This window comes from Cariama cristata, unplaced genomic scaffold, assembly GCF_000690535.1.
Source record: "Cariama cristata isolate BGI_N322 unplaced genomic scaffold, ASM69053v1 scaffold318, whole genome shotgun sequence".
Classification (NCBI taxonomy): domain Eukaryota; kingdom Metazoa; phylum Chordata; class Aves; order Cariamiformes; family Cariamidae; genus Cariama; species Cariama cristata.
The window spans coordinates 31,378-50,017 of NW_009632595.1; the positions used below are offsets into that span (position 1 = coordinate 31,378).

The 18,640-nt window shown below is 39.6% G+C and overlaps 1 protein-coding gene across 1 annotated transcript in view; it reads right to left on the minus strand.

Annotated features, from left to right (window-relative positions):
- The window catches only part of LEMD3 (LEM domain containing 3), a gene marked incomplete at its 5' end in the record, with an annotated part of 47,542 nt that extends 28,910 nt beyond the window's left edge, over window positions 1–18,632 (minus strand). The window contains 2 exons of the mRNA XM_009706384.1: window positions 17,859–18,381; window positions 18,459–18,632. Of these exons, the coding sequence (XP_009704686.1) occupies window positions 17,859–18,381; window positions 18,459–18,632 (697 nt within the window). The remainder of the gene's footprint in view (window positions 1–17,858; window positions 18,382–18,458) is intronic.
- Window positions 18,633–18,640: the final 8 nt, after the last annotated feature.

Below are 18,640 nucleotides of genomic sequence, written 5' to 3' on the forward strand. Positions count from 1 at the left end.
CAGTTCTACGCGCTATTCAAACAGAAAATTAAGCTTCTACTGATCATAGTTCACCAAGCACAAAAACAAAAGGAAAAAAAAAGTATCCTGGGAAACCTGACACAAAATTGAAGGTCTGGGTTGTAAATGTCATCATATTGATGTTGAAAGCACACCAAGAACAGGGAACACTGAAAAGGGGCACACTGCTTCATAGAGAGTTCTACAAGAAGTAGAGTTCTTCCCAAAGAAAAAAGAGTACTTTCCACTACTTCTAGGCTTGATGCATTTGCATAGAGAATCTAGAAGAAATCTCAGTCTGGAAAGAATTTTGTGCATTTTGAAATCCTGCAGTTCAACTTTCTATACCAAGGCATGCTAAAAGACAACTACCACCTTAAATAGTGTCCAAAACACATAATTCCATTTACATGGTGTAATTACACCCACCCCACCCAGATATTGCAGCTGTTTACACAGCATTTCTGCTTGCATCTGAAGGCACCTCAGCAACAGCCTCTGATAGCGCTAACCAGTTTGACTTCTTATAAGGCACTCCCATGCATAAAGATATTCACAAAACATCAAGAGTTGCTTCCCCAACAGTCAGCTGGTTGACAATATCTTGACTCCTGAACAATAACCATGATTAAGCTGATCAGTTAGTCATAAATGGGAAAAATAAGAGAAATGAGGGTGGACACACTGGATCAAATTCACAGCAAGATTTCTCATTTAGGAGAAATGGAGGACACAAAAGAAACTTATGACCAACTATTAAACCAGGAGTCCCCTAACCTTTGCCAAGTGTAATCGCATCTGGATAAGTAACTAAAAAAAAAGACTGTATAACAAAAAAAAATAATTATTTGTAAAACAATGTCATTTTTATTACCTGCACAAACTTCCATAGCACTGTTGGCAGCAGCCAGATGCTGACCCATTTCACCTTATTTTTGAAAGCCAAATCTGAAGTGGGAATGATTACCATTTCATTCCTCCGACATGCAGCAATGGTAAGGAGCACATTTCTACAATTACAATCAACAAATTATGTATAAAACAGTGGGGCAATAAAATTTTTTTCTGAGCGAAGAAGAAAGCTTGACTCTCTGAAACTTTGCAAATAACAGTTTGACCATGTGCCTGAGCTCAGAAGAGAATTAAGCATGCTACATATCCAAGTGCAATAAGCACTTTGGCTTCCACTGACACAGCAAATGGAAAAAATACAAACCCACCCAAACACAGAAACTGGTTTTCAGACATCTGAATACTTGATTCAGATATCAGATGAATTAAAACTGATAGAAGCAGATGATGCTCAAGCACTCTTGTAAACCAAGCCCTATACCACTTCATGATTCGATGCTATAGGTGCAAAGTCTCAGACATTGCCTACTAGATTATCAAGCTACCAACTTCACGAAGCTTCTACCCATTTCATTCATTAACTTGGCAGAACATTCCCAGTACACTAAACTTTTAATCTAAATAGCCTAAAATAGGATTAGAGAAACACAGCCAAGGCTCTAGATGACTGCCAACCTCCCAGTTCAATCGTTACTTATCCAGACAGGATAATTATGTAATTATGGTCTCTTCCCAAGGTCAATCTTATTAAGCATACATGAAATCTTGATTGGAGGGGGCAGGGAAGTGGGGGGGGCATGAGAGACAACTGTGTAGATTTCAGCATACCTGGCAAACATATTTTAGCACTGATGAAAGCCGTGGAACACACACAAATGCAATACCTTCATGCCTGCAAAGATGCAAACTGAAAACTGTCAGCTGCAATTCTACATATGCTGGGACAGTACCGCAACGAAGTGAAGGCAGTGGTGGTGTTATACTCGGACTTCCCAGCATCACAATCCCAGTGTAAAGTCAATCTCACATGTGAGCAACTTCATATTTCAATAAATTAAAACACTGAATTTATGAAGTGATCCAGATGAGATATTAATGCTTGCCATTCCTTCACAAATACATCGTGGTTAAAGTGACCAAAGAAAAACCCCTCTCCTCCAAAATTATCTATCGCAAAAATTTAACAATCCTTGTAATTCATTATTTTAACTCGCGCTATAGGATTCCCATGAAATCCCTCTGAAGTTAGTGATTTTACAGCAAATTAACCAATAAGTGAGATAACATCTTACATAAAAGGTAATACAGTTTAGGATGCCTGATGCCTTGAGAGGCAAGTATGCTAAATGCAACTGCAGCAATTTACCAGCTGCATATGCAATTAACAACTGTTAATCAATCTGCATCTATTTACCACATAACCTTGATTAACTTGAGTTAACAAGGCCACTCCTTAACTGCTTCAGCAATTCCTCTGTTCTGAATCCACCCTTCTCTCTTTTGTCCTAAGGATCTAAGCTCTTACTAAATCCTCCCACATGCTCCAGCCAGACATAAAGTTTTCATCTACTCCAACATGTCTAAGGTATTTCAATATATTGCATCAACATTATCAGTTCAAAAGGTTTCTTGACAGTTCTAAAGATATGTAAGTATAGTTTTAAGAGTAACAAGTTCTTGTTCTACCAAACTAAGCATTAATTTAATAACTAATTACTAATAGAAGTTATGTGACCATATCATACTTCCAAGGCTTCTCCCCAAAAAGGGTACAAGACCTCTGCCATACAGCAACAATTACCAGCCTTGAAAGTAGTCTATCTATCAAGCTCACGTTTTTATGAGCCTCAAAGAACAAATTCTCATCTACTATATACTACAAAGCTAAAAACTAGAGAGATAATTTCCTAAAACAGGAACCTCCTGACTGTTGTCCCAGGGGGTCTTCTCTCCAGGTTAGCCAACCAACTGACAATCACATCCACTGCCCTCAAAAAAGGAGGGATGCAACAAACCGCCTGGACATGGCACTCTCATCATCCATTAGAACTCCCCAGAGAGCAGCAAAACCATGAGAAGCATGGCAGTTTCACCCAGCCACATATGAATACTAGCTGCAGAATAAAAAAAAGCAGGAATATTTTCATGGAAGAAAAACCTCAAAAACTTGACAAAGGGAACCATACCAACTCCCCCAAAACACTGCAATAGTTATACACTCTGCCTGAAAGTCTGACACACTGGGAGAAGGGCTTCATTCCTGGCAAGGTGTAATGACAATAGGATTCTTTGGCCAGACACAGGACACAAAAAGTAAACACACTAAGGGACATCATCTTCACATGAAACTTGACTTCAGAACAGGAAAGGATATGCTATTTAAATTCCATTTTTAAGAAGTGATTTTACTTAAATGCTAGTTAATCAAGAACAAGACAGTAAGATTACTGAAAAACCTACGGAAAGAAATCAAAGCAGCATACAAATATTCTTCTGGTTAACTGAAGACTACTAATGACCCTCAGAAGTAACTAATTTACACAGATTACTGTTGGGACAAGCTGTAAATGATGACTTACAGACTACTAGAATTCCTCAGAATGGCAGAACTGGTCAGTCTCAAATAACAAAAAGTCACCAATACAAAGCTAAGGGTCACAGCACAGCTCCAAAGCATTCCAGCCAAAGCTGTCAACACAAATGCACATACCAAGCCATCTCACAGAGATGCTCAATTTTAGGAATACAAGTGCAGTCAGTGTCAACATACAAGGTTAATTTTCGTTAGAATACAGCAGCCTTCATCTTTAAAGTAAGAATAAAACCACTCGCCACCACTCCTTTTCCTCCCTAATACATTGGCCACAATTGCAGACAGACACAGTATTTACAACAGTTTAGTCTTCTTCAGTTAGACAAACAGGGAGCACAAAATGGGATTTCTCCTCTTTTTGAAAGCATGGTTTAACAAACATGGAGTTGCAGCCTAACTGCAGACGTTCATGAACACACAAGTGAGCTTTTGTAGAGTGCTAACGGCACGAGTTCCAAAGACTGACAGTTTCACAGGCAGTCATACGTAGAAAGAAGACATGCACAAGTAAGAATACCTTTGCTTAGGACATAAGTTAAAACCGTATCACTAACACAGTACCAAAATAAGGGATTCAGTTCCTTCTGGTCACCAAATTAGGATGCCAAACAGCTAATCCTTCCACTACAGCTATCTCCTGGATGCTGTGGTACCTTGCCCTGAACAGTGTTTCCATTCTTGCAGTTTCAGTATTCAGGACTTTGAAGAGGTAACACCAAAACTGAAGTATGAAGGAACAGTCACACCGGGACAAACCAAGGATTCAGCTAGCCCAGAATCCTGCCTCCAGCAGCAGCAAGAAGTTTTACTCTTTTCAGAGACACCTGTCCCTAACTGGAGGGGGGAAATCAACAGAACAGTGGCAAAAATGAGTGTCAGAGCACAAGAATATAAAGTATATACTGATACTTCCAACAGAATATTCTCCCAGACATTAAAAAAATTGCACCTCAGAAGCTTCCCGAGATAGACAGAAGTGGCTGGCTTTTTTTTTTTTTCCTCTAAATTATCAATTCCAACATATTTTACCCTACCAATTTGTCCAGTCCCATATTAACCCCAAGCAAGATTTTAGCTTCAGCAACATATGGTCACAGAGAGTTCCACAACTTAAACATGCATGTGTGAAAGACCTGTTTCTCTGCTTACTCTGAACTTGCCACTTGTCAACTTGAGAAACTCCTCCTTGTATTAGAGGAGACAGTGAGTAATCAGACCCTATCCACCCTCTCCGTAACACTTATGTCTTTACTTCATTCCTCAGTCTTTCCCTCTGTCCTCACTCTTCCACACTCAAATCCTATTTCTCCTTCCTATGAAATCCATACTATACTTTTGATCATATTCCTACTCTCTGCACCTTTCTGCAGCTCTGCTATGTCCTTTCTGAAGCTGGGGACCAGAGTTGGACGCTATTCAAAATAAAGGATCACCATGGATTATTAGTGCCATACTGATGCTCTCAAACATACTTTGTTCTCAATTCCCTTCCTAAAAAATAGAAAATCCTACCATTGTATTTCCTTCTTGACCACTACTGAATATTAAGCTAACATTTTAACAAAAAATCACTGTAACGCCATAATCTATTTCTGAACATACAGATCATTTGATTTTATAAACGAAAAAGCAACTTTTCCAATGCAACTTTAAGGAGGTATAAAGCCATAGCTGCAGAAACAAGAATGATCCCAATTAACCTGTAAGCACTTAACTTCTCAATGTGAAGATACCAAAACTGCCAAATACCATCCCCACAAGGGTTCAGAGACTGTATGCTGCAACACACACTTCCAAGCCAGCAACTTCTGCAGAAGCAAGAATGTTCCTCCTTGCAAACAGAAAAGTACTTTTTTTCCTCCCCACCCACCATGTCACAAGCAGACTAATCACAAAACAGAAGCAGTATTTTTTCCAAAATTTGTCCTGTAAAGGTGTGTTCAGTAAGTGGGTAACCTAATACTTTCCATTAGAATTTTTAATTCATTAAAAAGCATTAGCTGGATAATGTATTGTTAACAGAGGAAGCAACAATACTGGAAGCACTGCTACCTGAAACGGCCCCTTAGCCCAGCGTTTTTTTACATGACCTTGGTAACAAGTTCTCCATAATTTTACAATCCAAATACTTTCAACAACAACTAAGATCTGGAACTTTTTTCAGTACGTTTGGGGTCAAGTACTGATTCCACCCAGTGACATACTGTGTATGGTTCAAGGACAATCCTAAAACATTGCCTCTTAAATCTTAGAATGCCAGGAAAAAAACCCAAACAAGTTATCACAGGAAATAAATTATTCCAGAGCTCCATCTTTCAAACAGCTTCAATAAAATAATCCTGCCTTTATTTTCCTCTCTGCAATTACTCAACACTCGAAACAAATGAGCAGTTTTGCATGACCTCCATCTCCAGATTATGCTAATTCAGGTAGAAACCACTTTGAATCAGTGGGCTAGATCTCTGTGCTTTGATATTAAGACACCAGGCCATACGTCAAGCTTGAGCAATTCCTTCACTACAGATCATCTTTGTGTGCTTTGGAAAAGTTTTTGTATTTCTAAATCAGTACACCATTACAGTTTGAATAGTCCTTGGCCATGCCAATTTTGAATGGCAGCACAATCCGCCACAAGGATTAGAGAATTCTAAAAACAGCTGAATCTTCCCTTAACATCAAGTCAGTTTTTCAACTGCCTCAGTTTAGAGAGCTTTTGTCGATAATTTTTCCCCAGTATCATTTGAATTCATTCTGTTTGTGAACGGGTGATATAAGGCTTGATAATATAACCAATTTCATAATCACTTTTATTTTTTACAAAACTCTCCTCTAAAAGAATTAAAACTCTCATATTTGTGATAGCAAATGTGTCTGAACTGAAATGTCCAGCAGCCCTGAAAACAGCAGTCTTCATTATTTTAGGTAAAAGGGTGAGGAATACCAGAATTTCTCTTTGGAGTTCTTCACTGCTTCATAAAACACCTCTCTGTATTTTAGCTGTATCACCCTTTCTAGAAATGCTCAAATCTCCTCCTGCCTATTCAAATACCGGCTAGAATAGACCTGAATGTTGAAAGATGCTCTTAAGAGAATCATGTCAATTCAGTCCATACTTAAGAAGAGATACTAATGTTTGGGGAGAGCTTCTCGTATTATTCAGTTTCACTAGAATAAAAATACTAGTTTCATTCTAGTACTTGTATTAATGATTGAAAACCTAGAAATCATAAGTCTTGTACTTAGAGGAGTAAATTAAAATATTTTAATCTGTGTAGTGCCTGTGGATAACCCTGTATGGCGAAACTGAAACAGCATAGTTGGCTCTAAGTCAGTTCTTAAGAACATCACCTTTTTTAAGCAAAAAGCCTTATAAAATAAATCCAGAACTGAAACAGTTGCCAAGACATCAGAGACTACTCTAGAGGCAGTTTTCACTATATTACTGCCACATTCACTCCATGAATACTGCTGGGGGCTAGAATCTGCTGTACCGAAGTGCCCATTTCAAACAGAGCTGATAGCTCAGACTAACACCTGCAAATATTGACAAAGAGACTGCCATTCCTTCTTTCTGGTCTCCTGTTTCCTAAATATCACCATCAACCATAGCAAGACTCAGGGAAGGAAAAAACAAACCCAACACACCCACAAAAAACCCCACCAACCTGCAGAGCTATAGTACAGGCACTGCTTGGTTCAGAAGGAAGAATGTGCAACCTGCCTGCGTGCATGAAAAAAGCCTGAAAGTTCACTTTTTCTACTAGAAGACCCTGTGAAAAATAACTGTATGCAACAGATGAAGGAACAAGTAAATGAGCCCAAACAAGAACCAATGCAGCCACACCAAGAAACAGAACAAGCTTTAGAACATCACTATCAGCAAGAAAATACCACTATATTTTAATTCCCTAGTTCCATAGACAGATGAGAAATCTGGGCAAAAAAGGTTCGGGTAGTGTTTCATACCCCTAACACAGGGTGGGAGGACGCCATCAGAAGTACCAAGTGCCAGTCCCCAAACACCCCAGACAATACTTCCAGCTGCTACACCCACCCAGGATCCAGTCTTCACCCCAAATTCCCTCTCCTCTATGCCTACATTAATCTCAATGAAGCATACTCAGTACACATACATACATATGTACACATACATACTCATACTTAAGCAAGAGCACCTTAAACTGCTAGGTTGTAAACAAAATCACTTTTCATGACCTGTATTTGTGGAAAGCTAAAACAATTCTTACAATAAAGTGTCCTCTTCTCCGCTTTTATTTATACCAGTGTAAGGAAATGTTTTATAGCAACAGAATTTGCACACAAACTCCTTTAAATTATATTACAAAACATATTTTGATGAAGAAGCAGTTGTCTGTGTTCTATTAGGAAAAATGGCTCAGAGGTACATTTGCCATGCATTGTAAAAATTAGGTAATACTACATTCCTCACATGCACATACACACAGTCTCCATTACAGGCTAGTGTTCATATGTAGAAAAAAAGAAAAAAAACAAACGCCACTAAGACTGCTTTTATCAGCAGTTGCAAAACATTAGACTTCAAACACCTACCAGCATTTTACAATGGGTGGAGAATATCTTCAGTTGCAAAAGAATCGGAATAGGCTTCTGTAATAGCTCTTCTCCGTTCTTCTGTGCTCCTTCCCAGATATTTTAGCTCCTTATACTTTATATAAAGTCAAAAAACACGCACAACTTCAATAAATGAACACAAATGAAAAAAACCAAAGATGTTCAGAAGCAGGGGAAACTCTACCTTGAAAACACAGCAGCACAAGCAGCTCAACGTTAAATTAGGAATTTGCCTGCCTTCCTCAAACTCCGAAGCTCAAGATAGAAAGCAAACTCATACAGCAAGTGTTATTAAAACACAGAAGGTTTAAGAATCAATGAGAATCTGCAATTAAACATTAAATACTGTCACTCTGCCAAGGGGCCCAGTCTGGACAGAAACACTCCTTTGATCTTGTACAAGCGGGAAGTCTTCCTGTCTTGAAGAGTTTCCAATGTAAAAATACCCAGTTATAACCTCTTCTTCCAGATAGACTTCAGTTACAAAGTATTAGTAATATACTATAATAGCATTAACAGTTTACAGCATCCAAAGGTAACATTCAAATGGAGAGCACCCACAGGAGAACTCTTAAGAGACCCTCAATCATGAGAGCAAAGACATTAACAGAGTCAAGATAAAGATCACACAGGGATTTTTCTTATTTAAAACAGGAGTTCTGCTGTTCCTCTGTCCTTTTAACCATTCAGCACACATTGGTCTCACTGCTTGCTGCACTAAGAGCAGCAGAAGTGCTGAACACTGATCTATACAAAGCCTGAACACGGCAGTAAAGCTCTGAAAATAGGTGCCCTAGTGTATCCTAGGAAGAAAAAAGGGCTTGCTCTATGCAGGACATACACATGTAGCTGCTAGCAGGTCTCTTGTCATGACAAAGATGAGTTTTCACAGAGGAAGCAGCAGCCAGCTTACCAGAACTATCCCTATTAACTAAATAGAAGAAGGAAAACTGCCTACCAAGTATAGCAGAAGTTTGCAGAGCTCAAAATCAGGATGAGCTCAGCAGTAATTCAAGACACAGCACCACTTGACTGGAAACTAATAAAAGTCGGCAATATTCAGTAACTTCCATTTTTATTCAGCCGGACTAAAAGCCTAGAGCTGGCAAACCCTCCAGGCTGTCTACCATACCCAGCTGCATTTGTTTGATAGCATAAACTGGCTGGTTCAAAGAAACAAGTATTATCTGAAGGGAACAACTGGACTACCACACAGCCATACATCACCATTATCCTTATATAGATGCCTTGTCACTGGCTCCTATACTCAGCTGAAAAGTCTGCTTGAATTAAGACTTTCAATATTGTTATCGTAATTGTTCATTAATTAAACAGGTTACACCTATTAGTTAAAGGTTTACATCATCGGCTTGTGGATTAAGCTGATGAATCTCCTAGCAGTACTGTGTGCACTTCTCCTAAGCCAGGTGGATCCAGAGAGGAGAAAGAGCTTATCTTGGCAAGAAACTCATCCACGATACCAAAACGGGGGGGGGAAAAAAAAAAAAAAAGATGGAAATGAAGAACAAGGGACTCTTACTGAAATCTCAAACACTGGGGACAATAAAACCTTACCACACCATTGGCTACTTGTAGTTACATACTACAGAGGTATCATGTAAGTCACTACATAGTAGTACAAAGCTAGGTGCTTAAACTATAAAAGAAAGTTTACAAAACAAGATCTTAACTCTCCTTCTTCAAACCATTTCTCTCATGCTTAAGGAAGCACAGCTGGCCATATAGCTAGCAGTCTGATGCCAAGGTTTGTGTAAGAAGCTCAGTACATTCCCATCTCCTGAACTGCAAAGAACATCACGTGCCAATGCATTCCCTTTCAGAAGGAACAGCCAGACGCTATTTGGCTTTTGGTCCTCAAATCACCAGGACAGCTCCTTCCCAGGACTGCTACTTCCATGTGATTTCCCTCCACAGTTTGCTCTCCCTCCAAAGGAATGACTTTAACACCACAGATCCTACACAGCAGAGTAAAACAAGTCTGTATTTAACAACCCTTCCCCCCCGCATCATGTGCACTTGTACCCAATCCGCACATTTTTGTTGTTAGTTCATAAGCAGCATCTTTAGCCAAAGGTCAAGAGAAAGAAAACCAGTATTTAAAGTGATAAGTCAAAAAATACATTGGCCACTGCATCACCCAATTCCAAAGTACATAAACACATTAGTGCTCAATGTAAACAAGCTAAAGAAAAAGAAGTCTACAGTGTTTCTGCAGGGAGTAGTACCACCTTTGATGGAAGTCAATTTAACAGGCATTGGTCATAATCCACCTAGGATCACCAAGTCAGACGGTGTGTATACACCTGCCCATTCTGAAGGAATGAGCTCTCAGGAGTACTTAAAAAGCTGGTATTTCTGGTTTTCAGTGAGAAATTAAAAACTAGCTCAAAGGACACTGTACAGATAGTACAACAGTATGGCTCTTTCAGACAGTTTCAACACTCAATTTTATTTTTTTTCTGAGTTTATATAAAAATGAACATTTGCCTGCTATTATGTACAAAATATGAAGTACCCAAACTTGAATATATTCTTTAGGTACAGCTCAGTTTCCTAACTTCCCACAGTGATTTAGGAACACCTTTATACAAACCTGCTTTTGCACAAGCAGTACTTCACATGCTTACAGATAAGAGAAACAAAACCCAAAAGTAAGTAGTGAGACTAGTTCCTTTTCCAGAAGGAAATCTGCACCCCTAACCTAATTTTCTCAGCCAGGCAAAGTCTCCCTGGCACAGCATAAAGTTCCTTTGACCAAAAATTTTAAAAAAAAGGCACAAAAAAAAGAACCTTTTCAGCTTTTTCCTTAAAATACACTATGCCTCACCTCCAGAAGCTTCCTTGGATCATACATTAGGTGTAAACCAATACAGAAACAGACTACAATGAACCTGACATCACACTCTCTTCTTCTCAAGATCTCACCAAGGAATTTCATAAATTATTTTATCATATTTACAAAGTAACGGTAAACTATTTCCAAGGAATTTGCAAGAATGAGAAACAGCACAAGCAAGACTGCCAGACTTGCCCTTCCCCAATAATTCGGTTCGACTCTGGATTTCCACAGCCTGAACGAGGCCTCTCAGGGGTTTGTCACACATGCAGCACCCAGTCCGTCACTCAACAAAATTAACAAATACCCTTTTTGGTTGTCTGAAGCAGGACACCTGAAAAAGAACAAACAGCCCACTAAGCTTTTAGACATAGGTCAAGTGCCAGAGACGAACAGAAAAGTTCATGACGAATGTTTTACCATTTCCCAGAAAATATCCTAGGAATTAAAAAAAAACCAAAAAAACACACACCACACAAACAACACACCACACACCAAGAGCTGTTTCAGGCAACACTAACAAAACAAAAAAAAACCAACAAAAAAAAATCACACATCTACCTTTTGGTATTTGAAACCCTGCATTCACAGTAAATGATCCATTGCTCAGTATCTGCTGACAGCTTTTGGATTAGCTCTAGCTAGACTTCTGTTCTCCAAGACCAACAGTATCTACACATTTAGATAAAAATTTGTTTGATGAAGTTGTGCTGTGAGATGTGGGAATACTGGACATGAGGGGCTCGTGTTGTGCAGCTTGACGATCCTGAACAGACCCCGAGAGAAGTATTACTGAATGAGTGTGCTGTGGAATGTTTTATTGTATAACTACACAGTGAGATGATGAGTATTGAGGGGACAGATGGTTAACGTGAGTGGCTTTGACATGCAGCCTATTCAAAACACCCAAAAGCTAACATAAGCAGTTATTAAGTCAATGGAGAGTCAGAGGCTTCTCCAACAAGCAATTCAGAGACTTAACTGACCTTCAAAGAAACACTTTTCTGTAGAGAGAAGGAAAATTAAGATCTAGATGTGTCCTTAAAATCGAGTCTGGAATAACACTACATTTATCCAGCTCACCCCAGCAGTCTTGTGATAAAGTTTTGTTCAGTCAACTGCCTAGCAAGGAAAGGCTGATGCTGCATTTACCGAAGACGCCGTGAGTCCAAGTATAAAAGTTTCCTGTACCTTTTCAATAAAGAAAAGGTTAAGGGGATGTGACCTATATATAAACTCTGTATTAAGACTTAAGTGAATAAAGGCAGTATGAAGGAAGTCTCGGTATGTATATAAACCAACTATTTTCTAACATGCCACCTTCCAATTTTTAATTAAGGAAATGGCCTTCTCTAAGACAGAGAAAAACTGGCCTAGGAATTGGTCTACAATCCTTCATTTATGAACAGATCTATTTCTTACTTACCTAGCACAGCATCACTAGAATTCAATAGATCTCGTAGACCACTTACTAAGTTTTAATCCCACTTAATTCAAGGTTAGACCCCTCTTTGCAAGCCCCTACCTCTTCTCCCCACATTAAACAGCCTTCTATACCAATTCAGTATGTCACTCAGAGTTAATTTAAAGCAGCTAAAGGAATTTAAGACTCTAAAAAGGCAGCTTTATTCAAGATACCCGTGTTACAATATGACTCTCAGTAAACTTGATCCTTTCCTCTGCAAAACACCAGACATAACAGCACATCTCCTCCAAGACACTAGGCCCAACAGGCACACCATGTTTGGTTGTTTCACAGCTAGCAGGCATCCACACTCACTCACTCCTTACCCTCTCACCCTCCACAGCAGACTGCACACACACAGCAGAACACAGAAACAGCACTAAATAGCACCGTGGGAAGTACAGCACAGTAGGGCTCAGTATCAGACGTTATAAACTGGAGCAAACCTTCCACACAGAAGGAACCTAGGAGATCAGCTTTAAGTTGTGCAGGGGTTCTTCGATCTGTGCTGAAAAATCTGTCCCCTGAAAAATCACTTTTTCTTCTTAATATACCTTGATTTCACAATCCCTTAATGAGTCAACTTATTCCGCTCAACCTACCACAAATCTTAACAGTCAACTAATTCTGCCAGAGAATACAGATACCCACAAGAACTTCAAAGGTGTAAGGAATACACGCCTCATGATTACAATGGACTCTGTGCTTCTCCACAGCATTGGAACAGCACTTCCATCAACAAAAACCGAGGTACTTGCTTAATTTATTTTCCTAAGCTTTTTTGTTAAATCCTAAGGAAATTTAACTGTTCTGCCTGGTTTTAACTTATGAAGGCAGCCTAGGGGTTTTTTGATCTACTGATCTTGATCCAAAACTCACCAAGCCACAGAAGTGAGACTGGCTACAAGAGAGATTAGTCTTTAAGATGCACATCAGGGTTTTCTTTTGTATCACCTAGAAGAGAAATATTTGCTAACTAGAGTTTAAAGCAATATACAGAAAGTGAAACAGAGCTATATACTAATATGTCAACAGAAGTAGTTGCTATATTGTCAAACACAAGTCAGAGCATCATTTGCAAAGCACAAGCAACATTAATAGCCACACAACACAGGAACTCTCCAAGTCTTTTAATTCTGCTTCCTCCCTTTACTATCTTCTCTTCTATAAATATTTCTTATCCAAAATTCATTTTCTTCCATTGAAACCAACACTGTCAAGAAGACAGACTCTTCCAAGATGGTGATCTTAGAAGGCAAGTAGATTTGTAACAGTTATCTGTGAAATACCACAGCACTCTAATAGTAATTTGCAGGCCTGTGAGCATAACAGTCATCTTGTCTTTTATACAGTAAGTCTAACTTCTTAACAATAAAATTCCCTGCATAAAATTCCATAGAAGTTTTAACACCTGAGAGATTTAGAAGTTGAGAACAAAGGAACATCAATGGAATAGAATTAAACTCTTAGAATTGTGATTTGCATAAGCTTCCACTTGCAATATACACAACTGCTAAGCCTCCCTGAATTAACATTTCAAAAACACAGTTGTAGCAAATATAGTAAGGATTATCCTCCTAGCAGTTGTTTTGTAACAAGTATCATAGAAAGACCAAAATTACTAGCAAGAGATGTCACTTTCAAAAGCCACTCCTAATAAGAACATAGTATTTTAAACAAGACCTACCTGAAATTTTCAAGATTACTTTTTTGTTGTTGGGGTTTTTTTTTTTGTATTAACCAGTCCCCAGGCAAAGTTACTGGAGCAGAATCAGTGAGAGTAACTTAAATGCAACCTATTTCAGATTACACCCTTAAAACAGCACATGTACTAGTGCCCTCACCTTTGAGAAAGCAAATCAGACTTGAAAGCAACAGCTACTAATCTGATATCATTATCAACTTTCCATGAAAAATAACTTTCGAACTAACTTCCAGGAGCAGCCACTTGAGATGCTCAGAGTAACATCACAAAACAAAACCAAAGTTGAAAGAGATACCCAGCTCTTCAGTGTCTGAAGAGCCCTAGGAAGACAAAAGTCAAATCTACCATTTTCCTGACAAAATTCTATGCTAGCACGGCAAGAAGTTGATACAATTCCACGGTATTTTGAAGGCAGGTGCAAGCAAAACATGCTTTACAGCAAGAGCAACATGAATGAGGCTATCAGCACCAAGTCCAAACTGATCTTTCTTTTCACATACAACACTGTCAGAGATAGCAAGCACAATATGCGCTTATGGATCAGTTGGTCTTTTATGTAAGCTTAAAGAGTAGTTTAATTTCAACGGTTTAAGATGCTTTAAGGAAAAGCCACATAGATACTTATCTGCATTTTAGACAGCTAAATGCATAAAAACCTTACCTCAAGTGACCATATATAGGTTAGACATGGAAGAATTAGCCCAATTTTGATTTGTCTCTGAACATTTTGTGCTGCACACATGGAAAAACTAAAGCACTTCATAGCTATTTCAGAGCTCTGAATAAGAAATCATTTGAACACTACACGTGATATAAGTGACAATCCTCTTCTGAAGTCTTCTGCTTACCACTTCTCATCTATGCTGTTTTACCTGGCCTATATTCAACCCCAACACCTAGTTTTAAGCCTCCCTCATCACATGCAGCTTCTCTGTTCTCAGATTACGGCCTGACAAATATTGTAAGTGCTGATATTTGGTGTACTTATTGATAAATACTTTTCAATGTCACACACACAATATCACTTTAGTTTGACTGAATGCCATTTTAGGTAATGAACAATTAAGACAACCAACATTAACCTCATTGTGCATCATTCCCTGCAAAGTTAAAATAAGAAGCCACCCAAATAGATAAATAACTGCTTTTTGTTTTCTCACAGTAACTATGGTAATTATGGACATGGGTATAGTGCAACTCCACTGAATCCTAAAACCTTTTATGATATAGTCTGAAGTTGAAAACAACTGAGTTTTTCACAACCAAATCACTCCCAGCCAAGAGAATCTTACCTACAGCCATCTAAAAGACAGAAAAAACTCAGTATCCAATCACCTAACTGAAAGGTTGTTTCTTAAGATACGTTTTTATTAAAAAAAAATAACAGCGTATGAATCACTTCTGCTTCTATAAAGAAAACAGACAATGCACTCATACAAGCGTAAGAGCCAAAGGACTCACTCAGACGACGTTTAAGCTTAGGGAAGCATCTAATAGACGACAGGGATCTTTCCCTTCCCAGTAGCAATCAGCCTTTATTGGCCTGTCTTGTCTGTCCTTGCCTGTTCTACAGACCTATCATATTTTCATTGCATATGCCCATTTGAGAAGAAAGAATTTAGTGAGCATGTGCTGAGCATATGGGCAAGGTAATTCCACACTCATTCCCACATTACTTAAAAGCAGCAGCCTGCTCCTCTTCCTATCAAAGGAGCTAGCCACGAAACTCTCTGCTTGCTTCTTCCAATGGGTCCTGCTCCCCCTGGTCCCATTTGTTGTGCTACAAAGCCCAGGGCTGTGAGGAAGGAGGACAGGTGAAATGTGAGTGCCACTGCCAGAACAATTCTTCAAGAAATCCACTTTCAGGAGTTCCACTGAAAAGAGAACAAATAGGAACAGGCCAAGAACTGGCTTAATTGAACTAGCAAGCAACACTGGGCTACCAGACCATTGGCTGGGCAGCCTAACCTAAGCAAAAGGGCAGAGGAGAACAATTTTCCCTGTGTATCAGTTCCAGCTGGGTTAACTTTTTAAGAGCAATATACCCAAACACATGTGATTCCACATGCTGTACAGGAAAGTTCACACATTCAAAACAAAGTTTTCTTCCAAGACAAGTAGTTCTGAGTGGATTTCTTCTCACAGTATTACTGCTAACTGCATAGCTGAGATACTCAGTTTTATCAATCAGCATGGCAGGCAAGTTTTAACTCAACCACTGAATTTGACAGTCAGAAAGTTTACCCCAGTAGGCTGACAGACCTTCTTCCCTATTAAATTCATTGTTTTTCAAGACTAGAAAAAAATTAAATACACGTTAATAGAATTACACAGCCTATCAGTACATAAGAAAATTTATGTACGTCTCTAGCAGTTACGGCCAGAAGTTAACCACAGAATATGAGTATGAGTAGTCCCAACAGTCATACTATACTGTATCTAATTTTAGCCCACCTGCGTATGTTCACTGCCTTCCCCCCAAAAAAAAAAAAAGACTGAACAGTAGTTAAGAGCCACGTGGACAGCAGTGAAACCATCGCAAATGCTTAAGTCATTGCTGCTACTGTCCTTCCTAAACATTAAATCCTTTACTCCCCTCCTGAAAGAGCAAAAAACAGAATTAAGAACTATTCTGCTACCATAATATAATGAGTAACATTCGGAAGGGGGGGGAAGAGAGAAAAAAAACAGCCCACACTGATATTTCTGCCCTGTAGCATTGAGCAGATCCCAGTCTAACAGTGGGATCACTCCTTACAAGGCACTGTATACATGCCCACACATGAGTTGTAAGGCCTCTACTATCTATACAAAGAAATATATGCACGTGCATGCACCCCACACACCTTCCCCAGTCATTTCAAGAAAAAGGCAAGTCTCCAAGGACCTTCTAATGCTCTCGCATCCCAAAACTAGCTTTTTGCATAATTTTGCATTGCTCCTGATGAGAAATTAAGACAGCAGTGGCATGATTTTTCTTTCTGATGCTAGAATCTAGACTGTCTATTTCACAGCAGCCAAAAATGGAATTAGCATGAATCACCACCCTTAGGTGGCACATTTCCATTTTCGTATGCTTTGTGAATAGAAAACGGTAGTTTCTAAATCCATTCCAAGAAGCTACTTTCACATATTAAAGAAGCTCCCAAGTATTCAGGATTAAAAAAAGAATGCTCTGAAATTCAAACTAAAGCACAACAGTATTGCATGTATAAACATACTCTCAACTAAATTTAGAAAAAAGTACTTATTAGAAAACAACACACAATAGGTCCAGCATTCACTGCACAAAGTTGTAGTGTAACATCATCTCAACTTAGCATCCTTTTCAAGCCTCAGCACACAAAAATGAAAACAACCTGCTTTATTAGCAAACAACTACAGTCAAATCTTAGCCCTGCAGGAATCCCAGGGATCTAAATGTGCACAATTACTTCCGTGAGATGAGCACAGAGCCTTACACCTCGTCAATTCTATATTAACCATACAACTGCTATAATGAACCAAACACACAAAATTGCTTTGGGAAGAAAACATGCTAGAGAACAAGGTGTCAACAGATTATAGCAGGGAATGCCAGGATTTGAGTTTAACCTCAAACGTCTTGCAAGCTTAATGCAAGCTTGCAAGGTACATACTTAAGGAAAGAAAGTCTCCTTTTCTACATAGAAAGATTATACTAAGGTGGAACCAGAACTGCTCAGTAAGGGGTGTCTGGGAATGCAAAGGGGAATTAACAGTTGTATATCCAGTTGCAGAAAGAAACTGCTCTTACCCTTCACCTAATACTTACTGTTGGCTCCCACATCCTCAGCTACTCCAGAACCTCTCATTCTCAGGTATGTGAATCCCAGTATCAGAAAGAACAAGCATGCAGCAGTTAAGAGGAACATGGACAGGTAATGTGCACTGAAGCCTCCAGTGGTGGATACCTCCTCTCTTTTGAACTGTTGGAGAAGCTCCTCCTCGGGCTCTGATAGATTCTTCTTGTAGGTGTTTTTCAGGTAGGTATGATTTGAACCCGTATGATTGGAGTGGTTGAGTTTCAGGGAGGAGGTGGTTCCACCCGGGGGAAGGCTATTAGTAGCTGAACAGATCCTGGATTCAACATTATAGCTACCAGCAGCACCGCTGAGAATATGATTATTGGTCGTTTTCCTAATGGTGCCTGGAGGGTCAGTGATTTTACTGCTGTCCACGTCCGTGAGCGGTGGCGGCAGCAACAATACTGTAGGGGATTTCTTAGACAGGCCAATGCGGTATCTGGGGCTGGGAGGGCTACAGTCCAGATTTTCACATCCTCCTCCTCCTCCTCCTCCCCCCGCCGCCTCCTCCTCCTCATTTCTTGGCCTAGGAGGCTTATCAGCTCTGTCTGGCTGGGTGTTCTCTTTACGACTACCCCAGCCCCCCAGCCTCCACCAGCCCTTTCTTGGCCCGTCTCCATCACGCCAGCGCCGGCTGCGGCGCATTTGCTCGTTATGAATGGAGCAGGAGACTTGCTGAGGCTCCGTCTGGGCCGGCGAACCGCAGTCTCCTCCTTCGGTACCTGCTGCTTGGCCCTCGCCCCCGCCGCCT